The sequence below is a fragment of the Hordeum vulgare genome, chromosome 7H, assembly GCF_904849725.1.
Source record: "Hordeum vulgare subsp. vulgare chromosome 7H, MorexV3_pseudomolecules_assembly, whole genome shotgun sequence".
Lineage (NCBI taxonomy): Eukaryota > Viridiplantae > Streptophyta > Magnoliopsida > Poales > Poaceae > Hordeum > Hordeum vulgare.
Window position 1 is genome coordinate 34,397,709 of NC_058524.1, and position 19,066 is coordinate 34,416,774.

General features: G+C 46.7%; 1 protein-coding gene across 1 annotated transcript; it reads right to left on the reverse strand.

The window, feature by feature from the left end:
- Positions 1 to 296: 296 nt before the first annotated feature.
- LOC123412029 (very-long-chain aldehyde decarbonylase GL1-7-like) lies at positions 297 to 13,745 on the reverse strand. Its single transcript, XM_045104989.1, has 10 exons — positions 13,686 to 13,745; positions 8,251 to 8,474; positions 7,901 to 8,133; positions 6,443 to 6,662; positions 5,876 to 6,257; positions 5,725 to 5,799; positions 1,330 to 1,530; positions 1,111 to 1,209; positions 623 to 793; positions 297 to 449 (listed from the first exon to the last, which is right to left on the reverse strand). Exons 1-10 carry the CDS (start codon positions 13,743 to 13,745, stop codon positions 297 to 299), a joined length of 1,818 nt encoding a protein of 605 aa, XP_044960924.1.
- Positions 13,746 to 19,066: the final 5,321 nt, after the last annotated feature.

Consider the following 19,066-nt stretch of genomic DNA (forward strand, 5'->3'; position numbering starts at 1 on the left):
CCCAAATTGTGTTGGATCTCTCTTTGAGTCACCTTATTCCACGGCCAATTACAATTCGAATATGAATATCAATGATAATGTGTCCAATGCTTTAATGAGTTTCTATGAGTTGGTGATTCATACATTTCATGTGCTCTTTAGTGTTGGCTATAGATATCGTGTTTAGGGCTTTCTATCCAAATACATGTCTGGCCCATGAAGCTACTAAGCCAATAAGCTCATCCGACACTCCATGACACTGCATGTGAATATTATTGAGTAACATATATAGGAGGATTATTAAGAATCAAGCTTTTTTATAGAGGAGTGAATCCGTGCTTAATAGCTGCCGACCAGACCTTCTCGATGTCCATCATATCATCTCCGCACTCATGGATGCCCCAACCTTCTAGTGCATGTACCATTCCAGCAATGCGCCATGCGCTCATCACCCTTCTTGGAAGCCAATTCTATTCATAAAGTGAGTAGCAAGACATGTTAGTTTCTATTAGATTATCTACTCTAATCTTGGGTAAGAAGCAATCTATGTCAAATGTTCTATTTCACTTTTCTCAAAAAATACAAAATCAGGCAATGAGATCATCTATTTTCGCAACAATGAGAACATATGTATTGGTAGCACCTCACAGGTATGGACGTTCTGCATTGCCTGTGGGATCTTCATTGCAGGGTTACTCAAGTAAGTACAATCCTTGCGTATCTTCTTAAGGGGAAACTGTGATGTAGGAATAAATGTTGCTCCTCTTGGTGCCCCCATTTGTTGCTTACCATCTATGATATCTCCTATCCAGACCTGTAGTATTGAAGAAGTAATCATTTAACATATTTCTTATCAGAGTGTTTGTTTCGTTCATACTATGGTAACTACGTAGGTTTATAGTCGAATTTGTTGTCATTTGCTGGTAGATGACACTACACCATAATGTTTGCTACTGTTTCCCGTAGAAAGAAAGACCGGGGGAGTAGAAATGTTTTATAAGCATTCACGGTCTTCTCTAATATATCTAGTAGTTATACTTAATTACAGATACCCCACTTACAATAACTGCACCCTAGCTAGAAAGCATCTTGAGGGTTTTCATTCCTCTTTCTGTATAACTTGTAATTTACCCGAGGTATTTCATCAGTGGAGAATCTTAGGTAGGTAGTGCTGCTCTCTGCAAGCCGCAGTTTCAGCATGTCATATTCCTTCTTTTGGTTCACGATTACCTACACAAAATTGTGTATGTTTATAGTCATAAGTCATTCTTCTCAAGAAATGAGACCAGTTCATAGAAAAAGTAAGATACTAAACGAAATAAACAAAGTAGGAAGGTGATATGTAGGTACCTGGACAGCTCTCTCGCATAAAGCTGTAGTTGTGGCATGTGCTACCTTAGAAGAGCCTCCACAGAGAAAAACACGCTTTGTATCTAAAGGGATGCTCTTGAGAACAACTGCTGTTGCTAAGCCACTTCCATCAACAAGTCGAACTCTTAATTTTGGATATTTCTGTGTAAACAATTCACCACTTCCATTGAGTTGTTTTTCCTGGGACCAAGAATGTGAGGGTTAATATATTTGCGCTAACCATTTGTGTACAAAAGGTGCATCTGACTCTTCTAGAATGTCTAGTCAAAACTGTTGGTTTTGAACCGTAGAACAAAACTACCCAGGAGTTACACAAACGTACGTGCAAGCTAGCAAGCAATCTAGCAAGCACCTGGATGGATTCCTGGCAAAGCTAGCTAAGCTAGCGATCGTACGTATCCGGCGGATCGCAGCGATTCGTAACTCAATGAGAAACCGATCGATGTAGTATTGCTACAGGCTCGTCTCGAGCCTGGTAAACTTTTGTATTGCTTTTCGTTTTTCTGGTGTTACAATCAACACCCCTAGGGTGTCTTTTATACACGTCCACAAGGGACTATGGAAATAGACTAGGACTAGGAATCCTAATACTACTAGGACTCGGTTTGGCTTTCTTTCCTAATCCTAAAGAAACAACATGATTAACTTCTACATTCAGCTCCTTAATCTTGTTGCTTGACTTCACTTCTTGCACTCCGACTTTCCTCCTCATCTCGATGAACTTCTGTCGACCGAGGGACTTGGTGAAAATATCGGCAAGTTGGTCTTTCGTGTTCACATGTTGAACCTCGATCAACCCTTCTTCAATGCACTCCCGGATATGGTGGAACCGGGTATCTATGTGCTTGCTCCTTTCGTGATGAACCGGATTTTTGCACAATGAGATTGCAGCTTGGTTGTCAATCTTCAATGACACCTTTTGCACCTCCCGCTTTGCAAGAATAGCTAGGAGTCTTCTCAGCCAAACTGCTTGACAAGCCGCCGTGCTTGCGGCTATGTATTCTGCCTCGCATGAAGACAGTGCCACCACCTTTTGCTTCTGAGAATTCCAGCTAATCGGATTCGGGCCAAGGTAGAAAACCATGCCCGTTGTGCTCTTTCGGTCATCAACATCACCTGCCATGTCACTATCTGAATATCCACGAAGGACCAATCCTTCCTTTTCCTTTCTGTACGTGCAGCCAAAATTAATTGTGCCTTTCACATAGCGTAGAATTTGATTGACCGCGCTCATGTGTTCGGTTGTCGGTTTCTCCATGAAACGACTCACGATCCCGACTGAATAAGCCAAGTCAGGTCGGGTATGCACCAAGTATCTTAGGCTACCCACAACGCTTCGATACATTGTGGTGTCCACCGGCGGATTTGAGCTACGCTTGCTCAACTTGTGACGTTGGTCCATTGGAACTTGTGTCGCGTAGCAATCCGACATGCCACACTTGTCCAATAACTTGACCGCGTAAGCCGATTGACATAGGGAAATCTCTCCGGAGCTTTGCTTCACTTCGATGCCCAAGTAATAGCTGAGTAATCCCAGATCACTCATGCTAAACTTGTTCTTCATTTGCGCCTTGAAACGTTCAATTTCTTGTACGCTATCTCCGGTGATAATCAGATCGTCGACATAAACTCCAACTAGCAGGTTTGAGCCTTTGGAGTTCTTTGTATAGACTGCGTGCTCGAGGGGACATCTCTTGAACCCGAGCGAGACCAGACTTCGGTCTAACTTTGAGTTCCAAGCTCTTGGCGCTTGCTTTAACCCGTAAAGTGCCTTCTTGAGCTTGTAAACTTTCCCTTCTTCGCCTTTCTTCTCGTAGCCGAGGGGTTGTTCCACGTACACTTCTTCTGTGAGATCACCGTTGAGGAAAGCGGATTTAACATCCATATGATGAACCTTCCAATCCTCTTGTGCTGCCAAAGCTAGGAGCACTCTCACCGTCTCGATTCGAGCAACCGGTGCAAACACCTCATCATAGTCAACTCCTTGACGTTGTACGTAGCCCTTTGCAACGAGTCTTGCCTTGTACTTCACAATGGCACCCTCCGTGTCCTTCTTTAACTTGTAAACCCACTTCAAACCTATCGTCTTTTGGTTTGGAGGTCGGGTTACCAAAGTCCACGTGCCATTGCTCTCAATTGCCTTCATCTCCTCATCCATGGCGTGCGTCCAGCTAGAACTTTTGCTCGCCTCTACGAAGTTCGCCGGCTCCTCAACTCCGAACAGACATAGTCCGGAGTACTCGAGCGTAACTGGCTTTGTGTACTTGTAGACTTTCTTGAGGGTCTTGTAGCGACGAGGCCCTGAGGAGTCCATTGTGGCTTGCGAAGGAGGCGACACAAATTGTGTCGATGTTGATGCACTTGAGGAAGACGGCTGAGACCTTGGTGTGTCATCGACATCCGTGTCGTCGGCGTAGTCGTCGTGACCGTGACCATCATCTTGATTGTCATCGTCACTATGCGCCTCGTTGTCGATGTTGTCGTCGAGATCTCCGCCTGTGTCGTGCGCGGCGTTGTCGCTATCTCCTCGCGACCTATGCGCGTCGTCGTCGGTGTCGGCACCATGATGATCACTACCATTGTGGTCACCTTGGTTGGGTGTCTTGCCAATCACCTGGACATCCTCCCCTGCATCATCATCAGTTGGAAATTCAACTGCAAATATGTTACTGTTTGGAGCATCGTCGGCTGCGGCGCTCCAATTCCACGCTTGGTTTTCTTCAAACACGACGTCGCGTGAAATCCGTAGACGCTTGGTTTGTGGATCGTAGAAATGGTATGCCTTGGTGCCAGAACTGCTCTCGTATCCGATGAACACCATCTTGGTGCTACGATCGGCAAGCTTTGAGAGGTGCGGCTCCGCCGTATTCACATGTGCCACGCACCCGAATGTCCGTAGATGAGACACATTCGGCTTACGTCCGTAAATTGCTTCATACAGAGTCTTGCCGATCACCGCCTTCGTTGGAGCCCGGTTGAGAAGATAGACCGCCGTCGAGACAGCTTCTCCCCAAAAAGTCCCTGGCAGGTTCTTGCTCTTGAGTAAACTCCTTGCCATGTCAACAACGGTTCGATTGCGCCTTTCAACGACCCCATTCTGTTGCGGCGTGTAAGGTGCCGTGAGGAACCTCTTTATGCCAATCTTCTCGCAGTAGTCGTTGAACTCATTCGACGTAAACTCTCCGCCGCGATCTGTCCGTAGAGCGCGAACCTTCAGCTTGTGTTCCATCTCTGTTGCAGCCTTCAATTTCTTGAACGCTTCAAACGCCTCATCTTTAGATCGTAGGAGAATGACCCACATATATCTCGAGTAGTCGTCTACCACAAGGAAGAAATACTTCTTTCCAGCGTGAGTTGCCGGGGTGATAGGGCCACATAGATCACCATGGAGCAGCTCGAGTGCATCACTTGCACGATAGGTAGACTGAGCAGGGAATGGCCTGCGGTGCTTTTTTTCCAACCAAGCACCCGTCACATACTCGATCAACATGGTCGATAACTGGCATCCCGGATACCATCTGCATCTTTGACATCTTCTTCAAGGCGTAGAAGTTAACGTGTCCAAATCTAGCATGCCATAACCACGAATCATCATCACTCTTGGCAAGCCAACACTCCGGTTGAGATTGATGAAGGTTGAGGATATAGAGCCTATTCCGTGTGCGATTAACACGAGCTAGCACGTTTCGGAGGTTGTCGAAGATCGTCATCACTCCGCTCTCTATATTCACCTTGCATCCATTCTCGTCAAGCTTCCCAATAGAGATGATGTTGTTGCGCAGCCGTGGGATGTAGTACACTCCGGTGAGTATGCGATGTTCGCCTGTGAGACCCTCAAAGAGGACAGATCCTTGCCCGCAAATCTCCACAGCTGAACCATCACCGAACTTGACCGTATTACTTCTACAAAAACCGTATTAGTTCCACAAACTGTCCTGAGTAATCAAAAGGTTGTCTTTACATAGTTTTTTGCCAACATTTCTAAATGTTTTGTGACCCGTTCAAAAGCTAGGTGTCACGTGGAACAAAGTATGAAGAGCGAGATTAGCATGTGGTTTTAAATTGTACTTACAGAAATATTCCAACACCTATGAGGATTACCGAATTTCAGTGATATCGGTTTGCATTCCAGCCAAAGGACCGAGACGTTCAATCGAAATTAAAAAAAATTGTTTGGAAAATATTTGTATTCTTGTGTATAAGTGAAATAACTGAAATATTTTTATCGAAAGGTAAAGATTTCTGTGTCTACGAAAATTATTATTATTCAGAGAATTTCATCAAAATCTCACTCAAATTGAAGACGATGGTGGTTAGGCAAGAAAAGTTTTGACAACATGCCTGATTTAAGAGTCCAAGGCTGAGCACTTTGACCCCTCTTTCATCCGCTTCTGATATTGCCTGCTCAATTAACCTGTTGATGGGTTCCCTCTCCCTAATCAGGCCATACTGTATATGGAGAAAATCCTATCAGTTTGCAACACTATGAAGGTATATGATTCATGCAACATGGAAAATCCATTACTTGGAAGTTGTATCTTGGTATCACCCATGTTTGCATCTTGATCTTCTTCAGCTTGAGACTTTCGACGACAAACGCAGATGATCCATAAACCCATGCTAGTACCATTGATAGCCATGCCATTGGCCATATCATCCACATATACCATACATGGTTATCTGAGGGCCGAGAGGCTACAGAGGCGATCCCAACCCTTAGATGATAAATCGATTGCAAGGTGGTCATATGCGTCAAGTGAACAACATCGGGTGTTTCCTCTGTTCCAATCAGTGTTCTCTCATATAGCTCGTCGGTTGACTTGTCCATGGTGTTGAATATGTAGTCATAGATTGGCATAGCCAATGAGTAGTTTGTACCAAACTGTGTATGATGGAGAGAATGATACCTATGGAGAAAATGGAAAATACCTTTGAATAATTAGGTTTGTGGTTTTATTAAGCTATGACTAGCCATTTCAACTTTTTGTTAATGTTTGCAGTATCCAATGGTAATATTTGAGTAAGAACATAATGGACCTAAAGTCTGATCACTAACATGATTGTAAGGTTGAGCTCAAAATGTTATCCTTACGATGGAGTGTACATGAGATACTTGAGAGGAGGGAACCGTTGGAAGATCCACTTTGGGAGCATCTCAAAATTGCAGTGTCCCATATTATTTATGAAGTCGTTGTAAGCCAGGTATAGGACAACACCGAGCACCGAACCATATCCCATACAAATTGGTATCAGCATGGGGATCGAAAATAACAGAAAGTAAGCCAAGGTTTCAGCAAATGGATGGACGACAGCTGCCAATCATATGGTAAAATTTCTTTAGGTTTAAAGCTTCATAAAAACCAAATCAATATGCTTTATGCAAAACGGAACACTAATTGTTAATGTAGCAATCACTTAGAGATTTGTTAAGCAATACAACATGTAGACAAATCTGAACCAGATTATAGTTTTTTTCGTCTCTGAATGTTGTCCTGATTCTTCTATAATTTCTTATTATACTCCTGGATCAGGATGGATATTGTAACTCTAACCTACGAGACATTGATGCATGTGCAGATGCTTTCAGATGTCATTTATATCTAGTGGTTATTATCTTAAAAAGGTCTAATATCAGATTTTTAAACATACAAAATTGAATATTTTTTATGTCAAATTACGTGACGCGAGCCTGGCAATTTCCTTCAGCAAGCATGGCAACTCCTGGCATATTCAGTTTTCCCCCAGGATTTGTCATGCTCACCGAAGGGAATTGCTACGCTTAAAAATCTATATGACATCAGATTTTCCATAACATCAGATTTTAACATTTCCTTTGCCATAAAACAGAACACGGTAATTTGCCATAAAAACGTTTTATTTGCCAATCTTAAAAATCTGACATCAGATTTTTAGCATTTCCGTACAAAATATCTAGTGGTTTTTGGCAGTTTTAGAACACAAATTGGTTGGTCCCCTAAAAAAAGAACACAAATTGGTTGCAATATCCATATATCTTATACAGACAAACTGCACTACAAGTCATTACCTGCTATTTTTGTGCACATGTGTGCTTCCACATCATCCAAATTGTGTTAGCCACTGGATTTGCTAACCTGGTAAACTAACATCCGTCCAATTTGAGCATAAGAGTCTCTGTACCATGCAACATGCATATATCATGGATTTTTAGTGCCGCTGCATTTCATTCATGACATAGTTTGACTCTTTCTTTTCCTTTCTTTTTTTGCTTTTTTTTTGTTTCTTCTTAGCATAGTTTAAGTCTCAAAGTTAATCTACATTGTGTACATTATTTAGAAATTAAATCTCTGATTCCACATTAACGTGTGCGGTATCGTCTAGTATATTCTAGACACTTGTGAACTTAGCACAATGATTGGTTACCCGAATCAAGTATAATCTAGATACTTGTGAACTTATTGCCACTAGTAATGAAGCGACTTTTTTTGTGTGCAATCCTTGTTTGTGAATAAGTTGGTGGCGTTATGCATCGTTGTTATTGACCCTCTCATCTCTGAATGACGTTACATACCTGTTATAGGCTCTGTGACGATGGAGGCATGGTGGTGTGAGTGGTAGCGGGAGTAGAGGAAATGGTGGTGCAGCGCCCTGTGGAACCAGTAGTAGATAAACTCAATAGGCCCTACGTGAAGCAACGCCATGATGATAGCTCCCTTTGTTTCCCACATTGGCATGAGTCTGACACTCGGGATGGCCGCATAGGCCAAGTAGAAAAACAGCGTAGCAAGGATGGCCTGGTCATCCCTGTGTAGAATGGTAAGGGTAACTCATTAGCATTACACGCAACATAGCATCTTTTAGATTTCAGGTAATTTGAGTGTGATAGAAGTGAATAGCAGGCTGTGAATATATAGCACTTACCAGGATCTCTCCCGGTCGACCTGATCGAATTCAAGGCCGCGGTCTACAATGATGTGCTTCCTCCGTGCAGTCTGGTGGCGAGACAAGCTGATCCAGATCTGGTTGTGGAACATCCTCAGAAGCATTGCTGGTAACATGGCGGCGTATACTAGGTTCATGTCTCCCCACCCCTTGGTGACCACACTGTGCGCAGTGTGCAACGCCGCAGGCGCCAAGACCAGGTACTACATATGTGCGGTGCATGGTTAGAATATCATATGAAGTTGATGGATGTGCGGCGTATAGCATGTGGTACATAGATTTGTGATCGTTTGGAAGTTGTTGTGGTTTCATGGATTGCGTCCCTTGTGTGAAGTCCTGGAGAAGGTTACTCGCATCCTCTTTTCCTGCACGACAGCTAGGTCACTCTAGGGCTTTGTCCGGGAGGCCCTCGGACCTCAGTGAAAAGTGTCAGATCTTGTCAGCTTCCTTCAGGCCAGAGCGCTATAAACTAGAAGGCAAAGACATCATTTTTGGATGATGTTTGTCGTCCTATTATGGATCCGTTGGACGAACGTAATAAGGTGGTGATCGGAAGGGTCTTCTTACGTCGTGTCACTGATTCGTTTTCCAAAGTTTCTTGTATTGATGCAATACTTGCACACCCTGGATAGACAGAGGGATCAGGAGCGTCTAGGACAGATGTTCGATACGGTGCAGGCTACGGCACGTTAAGTTCCTTCATCGGCGACTTCATGACTTCGTGTTGTGATAGTCACTTGGTGAAATTTTTTATGTCGAACCCTTGAATATATCTGAAACACCTAACATTATTACATTAAATCTCACAACAAGCCGAGAAAGCCAAACTTCATCGCCCCAACTAGACGACATGAATCTATATCAGAGCTCCGTCTATTACATCGAACGAAATCGAAGAGGATCGCAGCTCGAAAGGCAAACTCAAAGAAGAGGCGCCCCATTCATTTTCGGATCAGAAGGAAACGGTCCCCGTGTCGTTCACTAGGGCGACCCGGGGGCGTTCCATCCCTGCCGCCAGCACATTTGTCCGTCCCTCCCTTGGTCCCATCCTCGCCGGGCTACTCGGTGCGTCCGGGAAGGCCCTGGGCGGCCGATGGTGGCGGTGGCTCTTCTCCCATGTCGTCCACCTTTTTCTCTAAGGATCTGATCCATGATTGATTTGATTGTACGTCCTGGTCTGCAAGCGTCATCTATAGCGAAGGCTCGTATCCATGCACGTTGGCCACCATCTCCTGATGGTTGCCGGCGCGGTTGATAGGAAAATAAACCACGTCGTGTTTGGTCATCACATGTGTGACTTGGTGATGCGTGAGTCTGTTCTAGCGTTGGCGTTCATCGTGTAGGTACAGGTTGAGTTGGAGGCTGTTTGTGATCCGCTGGACGCCGGCCGCGTTGTGCGCGTAGGAGCGCCGTCGTGTGCGCAGCCTGGGTGAGGGGATCACAGGAGCGTGTTGAACCGACTTAGCTGCATGCAAGTTGGAGGTTATGCCATTGGAGCACGTCGTCCGCGCGATCGGGACGTACGGGTCAAGCTACAGGTGTAGATGCACGTAGAGATCGGCTGGAGGAGTTGCTTGGGCGCTGCGTTGCTGTGTGGCTATAAAAGGCCTTGTAGTCGTTGATGTAAGCTGAGCCAGCACAGATAAAAAGAAAGTAGGGCGTTGGTGCGCCTGTGACGGTGTTCATGCGTCGTGAAAAAATTTGTTGTTTCCATTGCCTCCGTCTTCCACCTTTGTCCGTGAGCGGAGAGAAAGAGAGCGAGCTAGCTAGGGTACACCCAACATTTGGTATCGGAGCCACGTTGAGGGAGAAGTTCGTCGGAGATGGCGCTCGTCCCATACGCCGGCGGGTCGCGGAGCATGATGTCAACGCCGGTCCCGATGCTCACTGGTGATAACTACACCATGTGGGCAATCAAGGTGGAGGCGGACCTGGACGCCGCCGGGCTTTGGGAGGCGGTGGAGCCGTTGGAGGACGGAGCGGCGGCCGTGATCGCCAAGAAGGACAAGCCGGCGCGGGCGTACCTGTTCCGCGCGCTCTCTGAGGATCTTCTCTTGCAGGTTGCGTCCAAGAAGACGGCGGCAGAGGTGTGGGCGAGCCTCAAGGCGAGGTTCGTCGGGGCGGACCGAGTCCGGGCGGCGCGGCTGGGCACTCTCCGAGGAGAGTTCGAGCTGCTGCGCATGGCGGAGGACGAAACACTAGACTCGTTTGCTGGGAAGCTCGGTGGCATGGCGGCACGCTTCGCGGGGCTCGGATCGACGCTGGAAGACGACGCATTGCTGAAGAAACTACTCGACTCCGTGCCGGACCATCTGTACGCGGCGGTGGCCGGAATCGAGCAGTTCTGTGATGTCCCCACCATGGCATTCGAGGAGGCGTTGGGTCGTCTGAAGGCCTTCGACGAGCGGCTACGACGACGTGGACAAGCGGGCGGCGAGCGGGCGGGCGGCCATCTCATGCTCACGGCGGAGCAGTGGCGAGCGCGGGAGCGTCGGCGAGGCGGTGCGCGGGACGATGACAACGACGGCAAGAGCGTGGCGTCGAGCAGCCGTGGGAACCGACGCGGGCGCTGCTACAACTGCAACGAGCGCGGCCACTTCAAGAGGGACTGCCCTCAGCGGAGGAAGGAGCCGGCGGGGGAGCAAGCGCTGCTGGCGGACGTCGACGTTGAGAACGTTGGGCTCTTCTGAGCCACGGCTTAGAGGGGTGAATGAAGAATAAGCCGCCGCGACGGGTCGGACTCGTCGGGCGCGTGTATGGCGCGCGCCGGGCGTGTCGGGCACGTCGGGTCCGCAGGCTGGGTTACGGCCCTGGCGACGACAATGACGGGAGCTGCAACAACTCTGGCGACGGTGAGGTCGTGGTTTAGGGGGAGAATGATAGGAAAATAAACCACGTCTTGTTCGGTCATCACATGTGTGACTTGGTGACGCGTGAGTCTGTTCTAGCGTTGGCCATCGTGTAGGTACAGGTTGAGCTGGAGGTTGTTTGTGATCCGTTGGACGCCGGCCGCGTTGTGCGCGTAGGAGCGCGTCGTGTGCGCAGCCTGGGTGAGGGGATCATAGGAGCGTGTTGAACCGACTTAGCTGCATGCAAGTTGGAGGTTATGCCGTTGGAACACGTCGTCCGTGCGATCGGGACGTACGGATCAAGCTACATGTGTAGATGCACATAGAGATCGGCTGGAGGAGTTGCTTGGACGTTGCGTTGCTGTGTGGCTATAAAAGGCCTTGTAGTTGTTGATGTAAGCTGAGCCAGCATAGATAAAAAGAAAGTAGGGCGTTGGTGCGCCTGTGACGGTGTTCGTGCGCCGTGAAAAAATCTGTTGTTTCCATTGCCTCCGTCTTCCACTTTTGTCCGTGAACAGAGAGAAAAAGAGCGAGCTAGCTAGGGTACACCCAACAGCGGTCTGGTCCGGTCCGCTCAGATCATCTCAAAGGACTGGCAATGCAACGCCATCCAAACAATACAACGCGTATCAATGCTGCGCCAGCTGCGGTGGACAGAAATACTGCACGGATCTACCGTGCCCACCCGGCTGGATCTGGACTGAATTTCGGGGTCCGACCCATGATACAGCGAGGCGACACGTCTGGCCCTCTGCGGCTCAGTGCAGTCGGCTTATAGTGTTGCTCGCCTGCCAGGGACAGTATCATCATTGTCGATTGCGTCAACAATCGAAAGGTCTTCGCGACGGTACCTCACTCCTGATTCGGTGACTGCTGTTCGCGTCTAGAGACATGTTGTGAGACGCACTCGGAAGACTCCTTTGAGTTTTGGTGGCTCTCAATCCGAACATTTTGCATTTAAAGATAGGATGCAATCTATGAACGACGGCTTGACGTACAGGATATGATTGTGTAGTGCAGGGACGTATCAACTATCAAAGGGGGATGAGGGGGCTACACCCCCCTAACGATCAGGTTTTTCCTCTTACAGTGCTAGGCAGTCTGCCGAAACATCGACTGAATGTCTAATTTTGCCCCCCTAATCACGTAAAGCCCAGCTAAACTCCAATCCCATATATACATGGCCTCAAAACCTCGTAGAAACGCAGTCAGATCGTGTTCCACCTTTTCTATGCCTCACCGAGGACCGAACCGCCGCAGACGTCCAGGGCAGTTTTGATCTAGCCCTGTGCATCGAGCTATTAACCTAAATCAAGAATATCTTGCGGGGTCAAAGCAATCCTTGGACGCGTGGCCGACCTATCGCACAGCCAGCATGATGGGGCAACCAACAAGGGAAAATGGTCAGATTATTCCTCGTCTTTCATACAGGGCTTATCTTTCAAAATTAGAACTACAGACCTAGAGCTGCAGAAACTTTCAAACCTAAATAATTAGGGATTACAGATAAGTCGTCAAACAAGGTCTTGCATAGATCCACTCGTATAGTAGTAAGATTTGGTCATTGACATTTGAATTGCAATTCACATTTCTTTCTGCTCCTTGGGAATTTGTTTATAAAAATTGAATAGCTTAGAACCAAACATATTCATTAACCTAGACTTTTTCCGTGCGATTTTTTTTCTCCATGCATGAGGCAAATAGACGGAGATATCACATAGATGACTTCGATTTGGTGGTACTTCTCGAGTACCCAGTGTCGACCTCCAGGGTGAAAAACCCTTGGTTTGACCCGGGTTGTTATACATGTCAATGACGAATGCTCTACGTTGTCATCTTGTTGAAGGCATTGCACCGATATATATGTTCAGACATACTTATTGTTCAGGTTAAAACCTAGGTTCTGTCCTTTGCTGATTGGATCCGGTGACGGCAACGCCTGAAAGCCGTTTCCTTTCTGAAGACGTTGTTTTTGAAGAATCTTGTTGTTCTTGTAGTGTCAAGGGATAGTTGGTGTGTATATGGTCGTTGTTGCAGTTTGTCGGTCATTGTTGATCGCTCGATGTCTTCTTCTTTTTCCTCGCTTAGACATAGCTTTGGTACTATATGATTTTGCTATTTGTCGATGTGTTTATTTGTGTGCGTGAGTTAGTTCAGCTGCGTGCATCTTACCTATGCAGTGGTCAGAATGTGCTCTTGATAGTCAAAAAACTCCATTTATCGGAAAAAAAAGCACCGCCATCCGTCTGAACACCGCACCTCTGAAGACCAAAAAAAATCTAACATATACTACAACTCGAAGCAGCAGGCGGAGGGGAGGCAAATCAACGGACACCGGCGAAGCCTGGAAGGTAGAATTTGTCCTAGCCGCCAAGGAATAGGGAGGGACCATTGAAGTATTTTGTTGTTGTTGAGATTAATATCAGTGAAGAAGTAGTTAGTTCCCTTTACTTTTTGGTCACTCGATGAGAGGATGTTCCTCAATTTGTGAATTTAAATAGATTCTCACAACTAATATCAGAGAGACAAACAGTATCATGTGACTTCAGACAGAATATAACATACCTTGAAGCTGCCCAACCAATGCCATGGCCATTCTGTCAAAGGGCCCGGCCGGGCTGCCATGGTGATGGATGAGTGACGACTTTTCACTCTTCCAAGATAAGCAGCTCCTTCAGCAAGCAAGCTCTGCTAAGAACTTCAACCTGCGGTTGAATTTATGTATGCAATATTGTGGAAAGAAGTTTTTTTTTTCATGTGCATGCGTTTTTTTTTTTGCATGTGACCACCATGCGTGTTTGCTTTTCCATTACCAGTCTTCATTTATTCACAGTATCCACTTCCCCAACTGTATTTTTCTGTGGCTTGACCTTCCAGGGTACAGTCTGGACAGCAGTACGAAAATCCAAGTCATGAAACATACTTTTTACGGTGTTTGATCACATAAAACATGTTGTTGCTATGCTAGTGGCATTTGTGTTACTTAAGTAAATGTCTTTATCTCCGACTCGGCTTACTTGTCAGCAACCCATGCAATAATTATCCAATAGAAAATTAAATAACACAAATTTTATGTGATAATTTGTAAGAGTTGGAACGTAAAAATAAATAAATTATGTAATTATGACAGGTTGCATCTTTAGAGTTTGTTTGGATACAGAGATCGTAGATAACGAGATTTATTTAATTGTGATTTTGGTTGTAACCCCAAAAGAACGAGAGCAACTAGTTGACGAGTGCTCCTTCAGGAGCCTTCCAACAATCAATCCCACGTGTCGTTACTTGGCGCATTCTCAACCATCGTCACGTCGCGTTCTGAGCGTTTCCTCTGACTTCGTTTTTCTTTTTGCACGCGTTTGTGGTTTTTTAGGTGAGTTTTTTTGGGCGGTTTTCGGTGTTCCGCGTTACCATGGTTCGCATTTTTTTCCTTTCCAGAAATGAAAGGTTTTTCTTGCATGAGAGACACAGATTTGCTTTCGTGAGAGGCACGATTTTGCTTCTGCGGGAGGCATGGACTTGCTTTAGCGAGAGGCCCAGCCGTGCCTCTTAGAAACTAAAAAAAAAACAATGTGTTTTCTGTATTTTTTTCACGAGAGGCACAATTTTACTTCCTCGAAAGGCACTGTTTCTTTTGTGGTCATGCCTCTCAGAAACAGAAAAATGTGTTTTTTTTGTTTTTTCCTGAGAGGCACGATTTTGTTTTCACAAGGGGCATGGATTTGCTTTCGCGAGAGGCACGGTTTTCTTTACGCGAGAGCCATGGATTTGCTTTCGCGAGAGGCACGGTCGTCTTTCTCAGAAACGGAAAAAATATGTTTTTTGTTTTTTTTTCTTTCGCGAGAGACACGGTTTTGCTGTCGCGAGAGGCACGAATTGTTGGGAAACATTGCATGGGAACAAAAAATTTCCTACGTATACATAAAATCTATCTGTGGTGATGACCATCTACGAGAGGAGAGATTGGATCCACATACCCTTATAGATCGCTAAGCGGGAAGCATTACGAAACGCGGTTGATGTAGTCGAACGTCTTCGCGATCCAAATCACAATCCGTCCCACGAACTCCGCGCCGATCTAGCAATGAACGGACGACACCTCCGCATTCAGCATACGTACATCTCGATGACGATATCCACCTTCTTGATCCAGCAAGAGAGAGGGAGAGGCATCTGAATTCTCCAGCAGCACGACGGCGTGACGGCGATGGTGGTGGAGTTACTCCGACAGGGCTCCTCCGTGTCGTATCGGAATAACCTACGGGGTGTTACGAAGTAGAGGGAGAGAGGGTTGCACCGTGGCTTGGGTGCAAAAGCCTCTCTACCCTCCACTATATATAGGAGGGAGGGGGAGGGGTGGCGTCCTAGGGATTTGTTGGAATTATGCCCTAGAGGCAATAATAAATATAGTTATTATTATAATTCCTGTATCAAGATAATCGTTTATTATCCATGCTATAATTGTATTGAATGAAGACTCATTTACATGTGTGGATACATAGACAAAGCACCATCCCTAGCAAGCCTCTAGTTGGCTAGCCAGTTGATCAAACATAGTCAGTGTCTTCTGATTATGAACAAGGTGTTGTTGCTTGATAACTGGATCACGTCATTAGGAGAATCACGTGATGGACTAGACCCAAACTAATAGACATAGCATGTTGATCGTGTCATTTTGTTGCTACTGTTTTCTGCGTGTCAAGTATTTATTCCTATGACCATGAGATCATATAACTCACTGACACCGAAGGAATGCTTTGTGTGTATCAAACGTCGCAACGTAACTGGGTGACTATAAATATGCTCTACAGGTATCTCCGAAGGTGTTAGTTGAGTTAGTATGGATCAAGACTGGGATTTGTCACTCCGTGTGAACGGAGAGGTATCTCGGGGCCCACTCGGTAATACAACATCACACACAAGCCTTGCAAGAAATGTAACTTAGTGTAAGTTGCGGGATCTTGTATTACGGAACGAGTAAAGAGACTTGCCGGTAAACGAGATTGAAATAGGTATACGGATACTGACGATCGAATCTCGGGCAAGTAACATACCAAAGGACAAAGGGAATGACATACGGGATTATATGAATCCTTGGCACTGAGGTTCAAACGACAAGATCTTCGTAGAATATGTAGGATCCAATATGGGCATCCAGGTCCCGCTATTGGATATTGACCGAGGAGTCTCTCGGGTCATGTCTACATAGTTCTCGAACCCGCAGGGTCTGCACACTTAAGGTTCGACGTTGTTTTATGCGTATTTGAGTTATATGGTTGGTTACCGAATGTTGTTCGGAGTCCCGGATGAGATCACGGACGTCACGAGGGTTTCCGGAATAGTCCGGAAACGAAGATTGATATATAGGATGACCTCATTTGATTACCGGAAGGTTTTCAGAGTTACCGGGAATGTACCGGGAATGACGAATGGGTTCCGGGAGTTCACCGGGGGGGGGGGCAACCCACCCCGGGGAAGCCCATAGGCCTTGAGGGTGGCACACCAGCCCTTAGTGGGCTGGTGGGACAGCCCAAAAGGGCTCTATGCGCCAAGAAGAGAAAATCAAGAGAAAAAAAGGAGGAGGTGGGAAGGAAGGGGGACTCCCTCCCACCAAACCAAGTCCAACTCGGTTTGGGGGGGGAGTCCTCCCCCCTTGGACTCGGCCGACCCCCTTGGGGCTCCTTGAGCCCCAAGGCAAGGTCCCCTCTCTCCCACCTATATATACGGAGGTTTTAGGGCTGATTTGAGACGACTTTTCCACGACAGCCCGACCACATACATCCACGGTTTTTCCTCTAGATCGCGTTTCTGCGGAGCTCGGGTGGAGCCCTGCTGAGACAAGGTCATCACCAACCTCCGGACCGCCGTCACGCTGCCGGAGAACTCTTCTACCTCTCCGTCTCTCTTGCTGGATCAAGAAGGCCGAGATCATCGTCGAGCTGTACGTGTGCTGAACGCGGAGGTGCCGTCCGTTCGGTACTAGATCGTGGGACTGATTGCGGGATTGTTCGCGGGGCGGATCGAGGGACGTGAGGACGTTCCACTACATCAACCGCGTTCACTAACGCTTCTGCTGTACGATCTACAAGGGTACGTAGATCACTCATCCCCTCTCGTAGATGGACATCACCATGATAGGTCTTCGTGCGCGTAGGAATTTTTTTTGTTTCCCATGCGACGTTCCTCAACAGGATTTGCCCTAGGGTTCGGCCGGCGCAAGGAGGGGGAGGAGGAGTCCTCCTCCTAGTCGGTTTGGCCCACCTCCTCTCTCTTTCTCTCTTCGACCGAAGTAGGCCCTCTTGGGCTGGCTGCCTGATGACCCACAAGTATAGGGGATCAATCGTAGTCCTTTCGATAAGTAAGAGTGTCGAACCCAACGAGGAGCAGAAGGATCTGACAAGTGGTTTTCAGCAAGGTAAAATCTGCAGGCACTGAAATTGTTGGTAACAAGTGATTGTGTGGTGAGATGATTCGTAGCAAGCAACAAGTAACAAAAGTAGCAACGGTGCAGCAAAATGGCCCAATCCCTTTTGTAGCAAGGGACAAGCCTGGACAAAGTCTTATAGGAGGAAAAACGCTTCCGAGGACACACGGGAATTTCTGTCATGCTAGTTTCATCATGTTCAGATGATTCGCGTTTGTTACTTTGATAGTTTGATATGTGGGTGGACCGGCGCTTGGGTACTGCCCTTACTTGGACAAGCATCCCACTTATGGTTAACCCCTCTCGCAAGCATCCGCAACTACGAATGAAGAATTAAGACAAAGTCTAACCATAGCATTAAACTAGTGGATTCAAATCAGCCCCTTACGAAGCAACGCATAATCTAGGGTTTAAGCTTCTGTCTCTCTAGCAACCCATCATCTACTTACTACTTCCCAATGCCTTCCTCTAGGCCCAAATAATGGTGAAGTGTTATGTAGTCGACGTTCACATAACACCACTAGAGGAAAAACAACATACAACACATCAAATTACCAAACTAATACCAAATTCACATGACTACTATTAGCATGACTTATCCCATATCCTCAGGCACAAAAGTAACTACTCACAAAGCATAATCATATTCATGATCAGAGAGGTAATGAGTAGCATCAAGGATCTGAACATAAAATCTTCCAGCAAATAATCCAACTAGCATCAACTACAAAGAGTAATCAACACTACTAGCAACCTTACAAGTACCAATCGGAGTCGCGAGACAGAGATTGGTTACAAGAGATGAACTAGGGTTCGGAGATGAGATGGTGCTGATGAAGATGTTGATGGTGATGAGTCCCCTTCGATGAGAGGAGTGTTGGTGATGACGATGGCGACGATTTCCCCCTCCGGGAGGGAAGTTTCCCTGGCAGGATCGTCCTGCCGGAGCTCTAGATTGGTTCTGCTCAAGTTCCGCCTCGTGGCGGCGGCGAAACCACGAAAAAGCTCCTCCTTGATTTTTTTCCTGGACGAAACCCTTCATATAGCAAAAGAGGGGAGCAAGTGGGCCAGTGGGCTGCCCACAAGCCCTCATGGCGCGGCCTGGGGGGTGGCCGCGCCGTGCAGGCTTGTGGGCACCCCCTGGTGCCCCTCTGGCACTTCTTCGGCCCAGTATTTTTGATAAATCGGGGAAAAAATCCTCGTTGATTTTTACGGCGTTTGGAGTTGCGCAGAATAGGTATCTCAACTTTGCTCCACTTTCAGGCCAGAATTCCAGTTGTCGGTATTCTCCCTTTTCATGTAAACCTTGCAAAATAAGAGAGAAAAGGCATAAGAATTGTACCGTGAAGTGAAATAACAGCCAAAGAAGCGATAAATATCAACATGAAAACATGATGCAAAATGGACGTATCACTGCCCAGCCCAGTAGGGTCTGGTGCATCACCCTTGGGTCTAATTGGTACCTCTCCGGGTGGGTGGCCCCTCCAGGTGGAACCGAGGAACCCATTCGTCATTTTCGGTACTT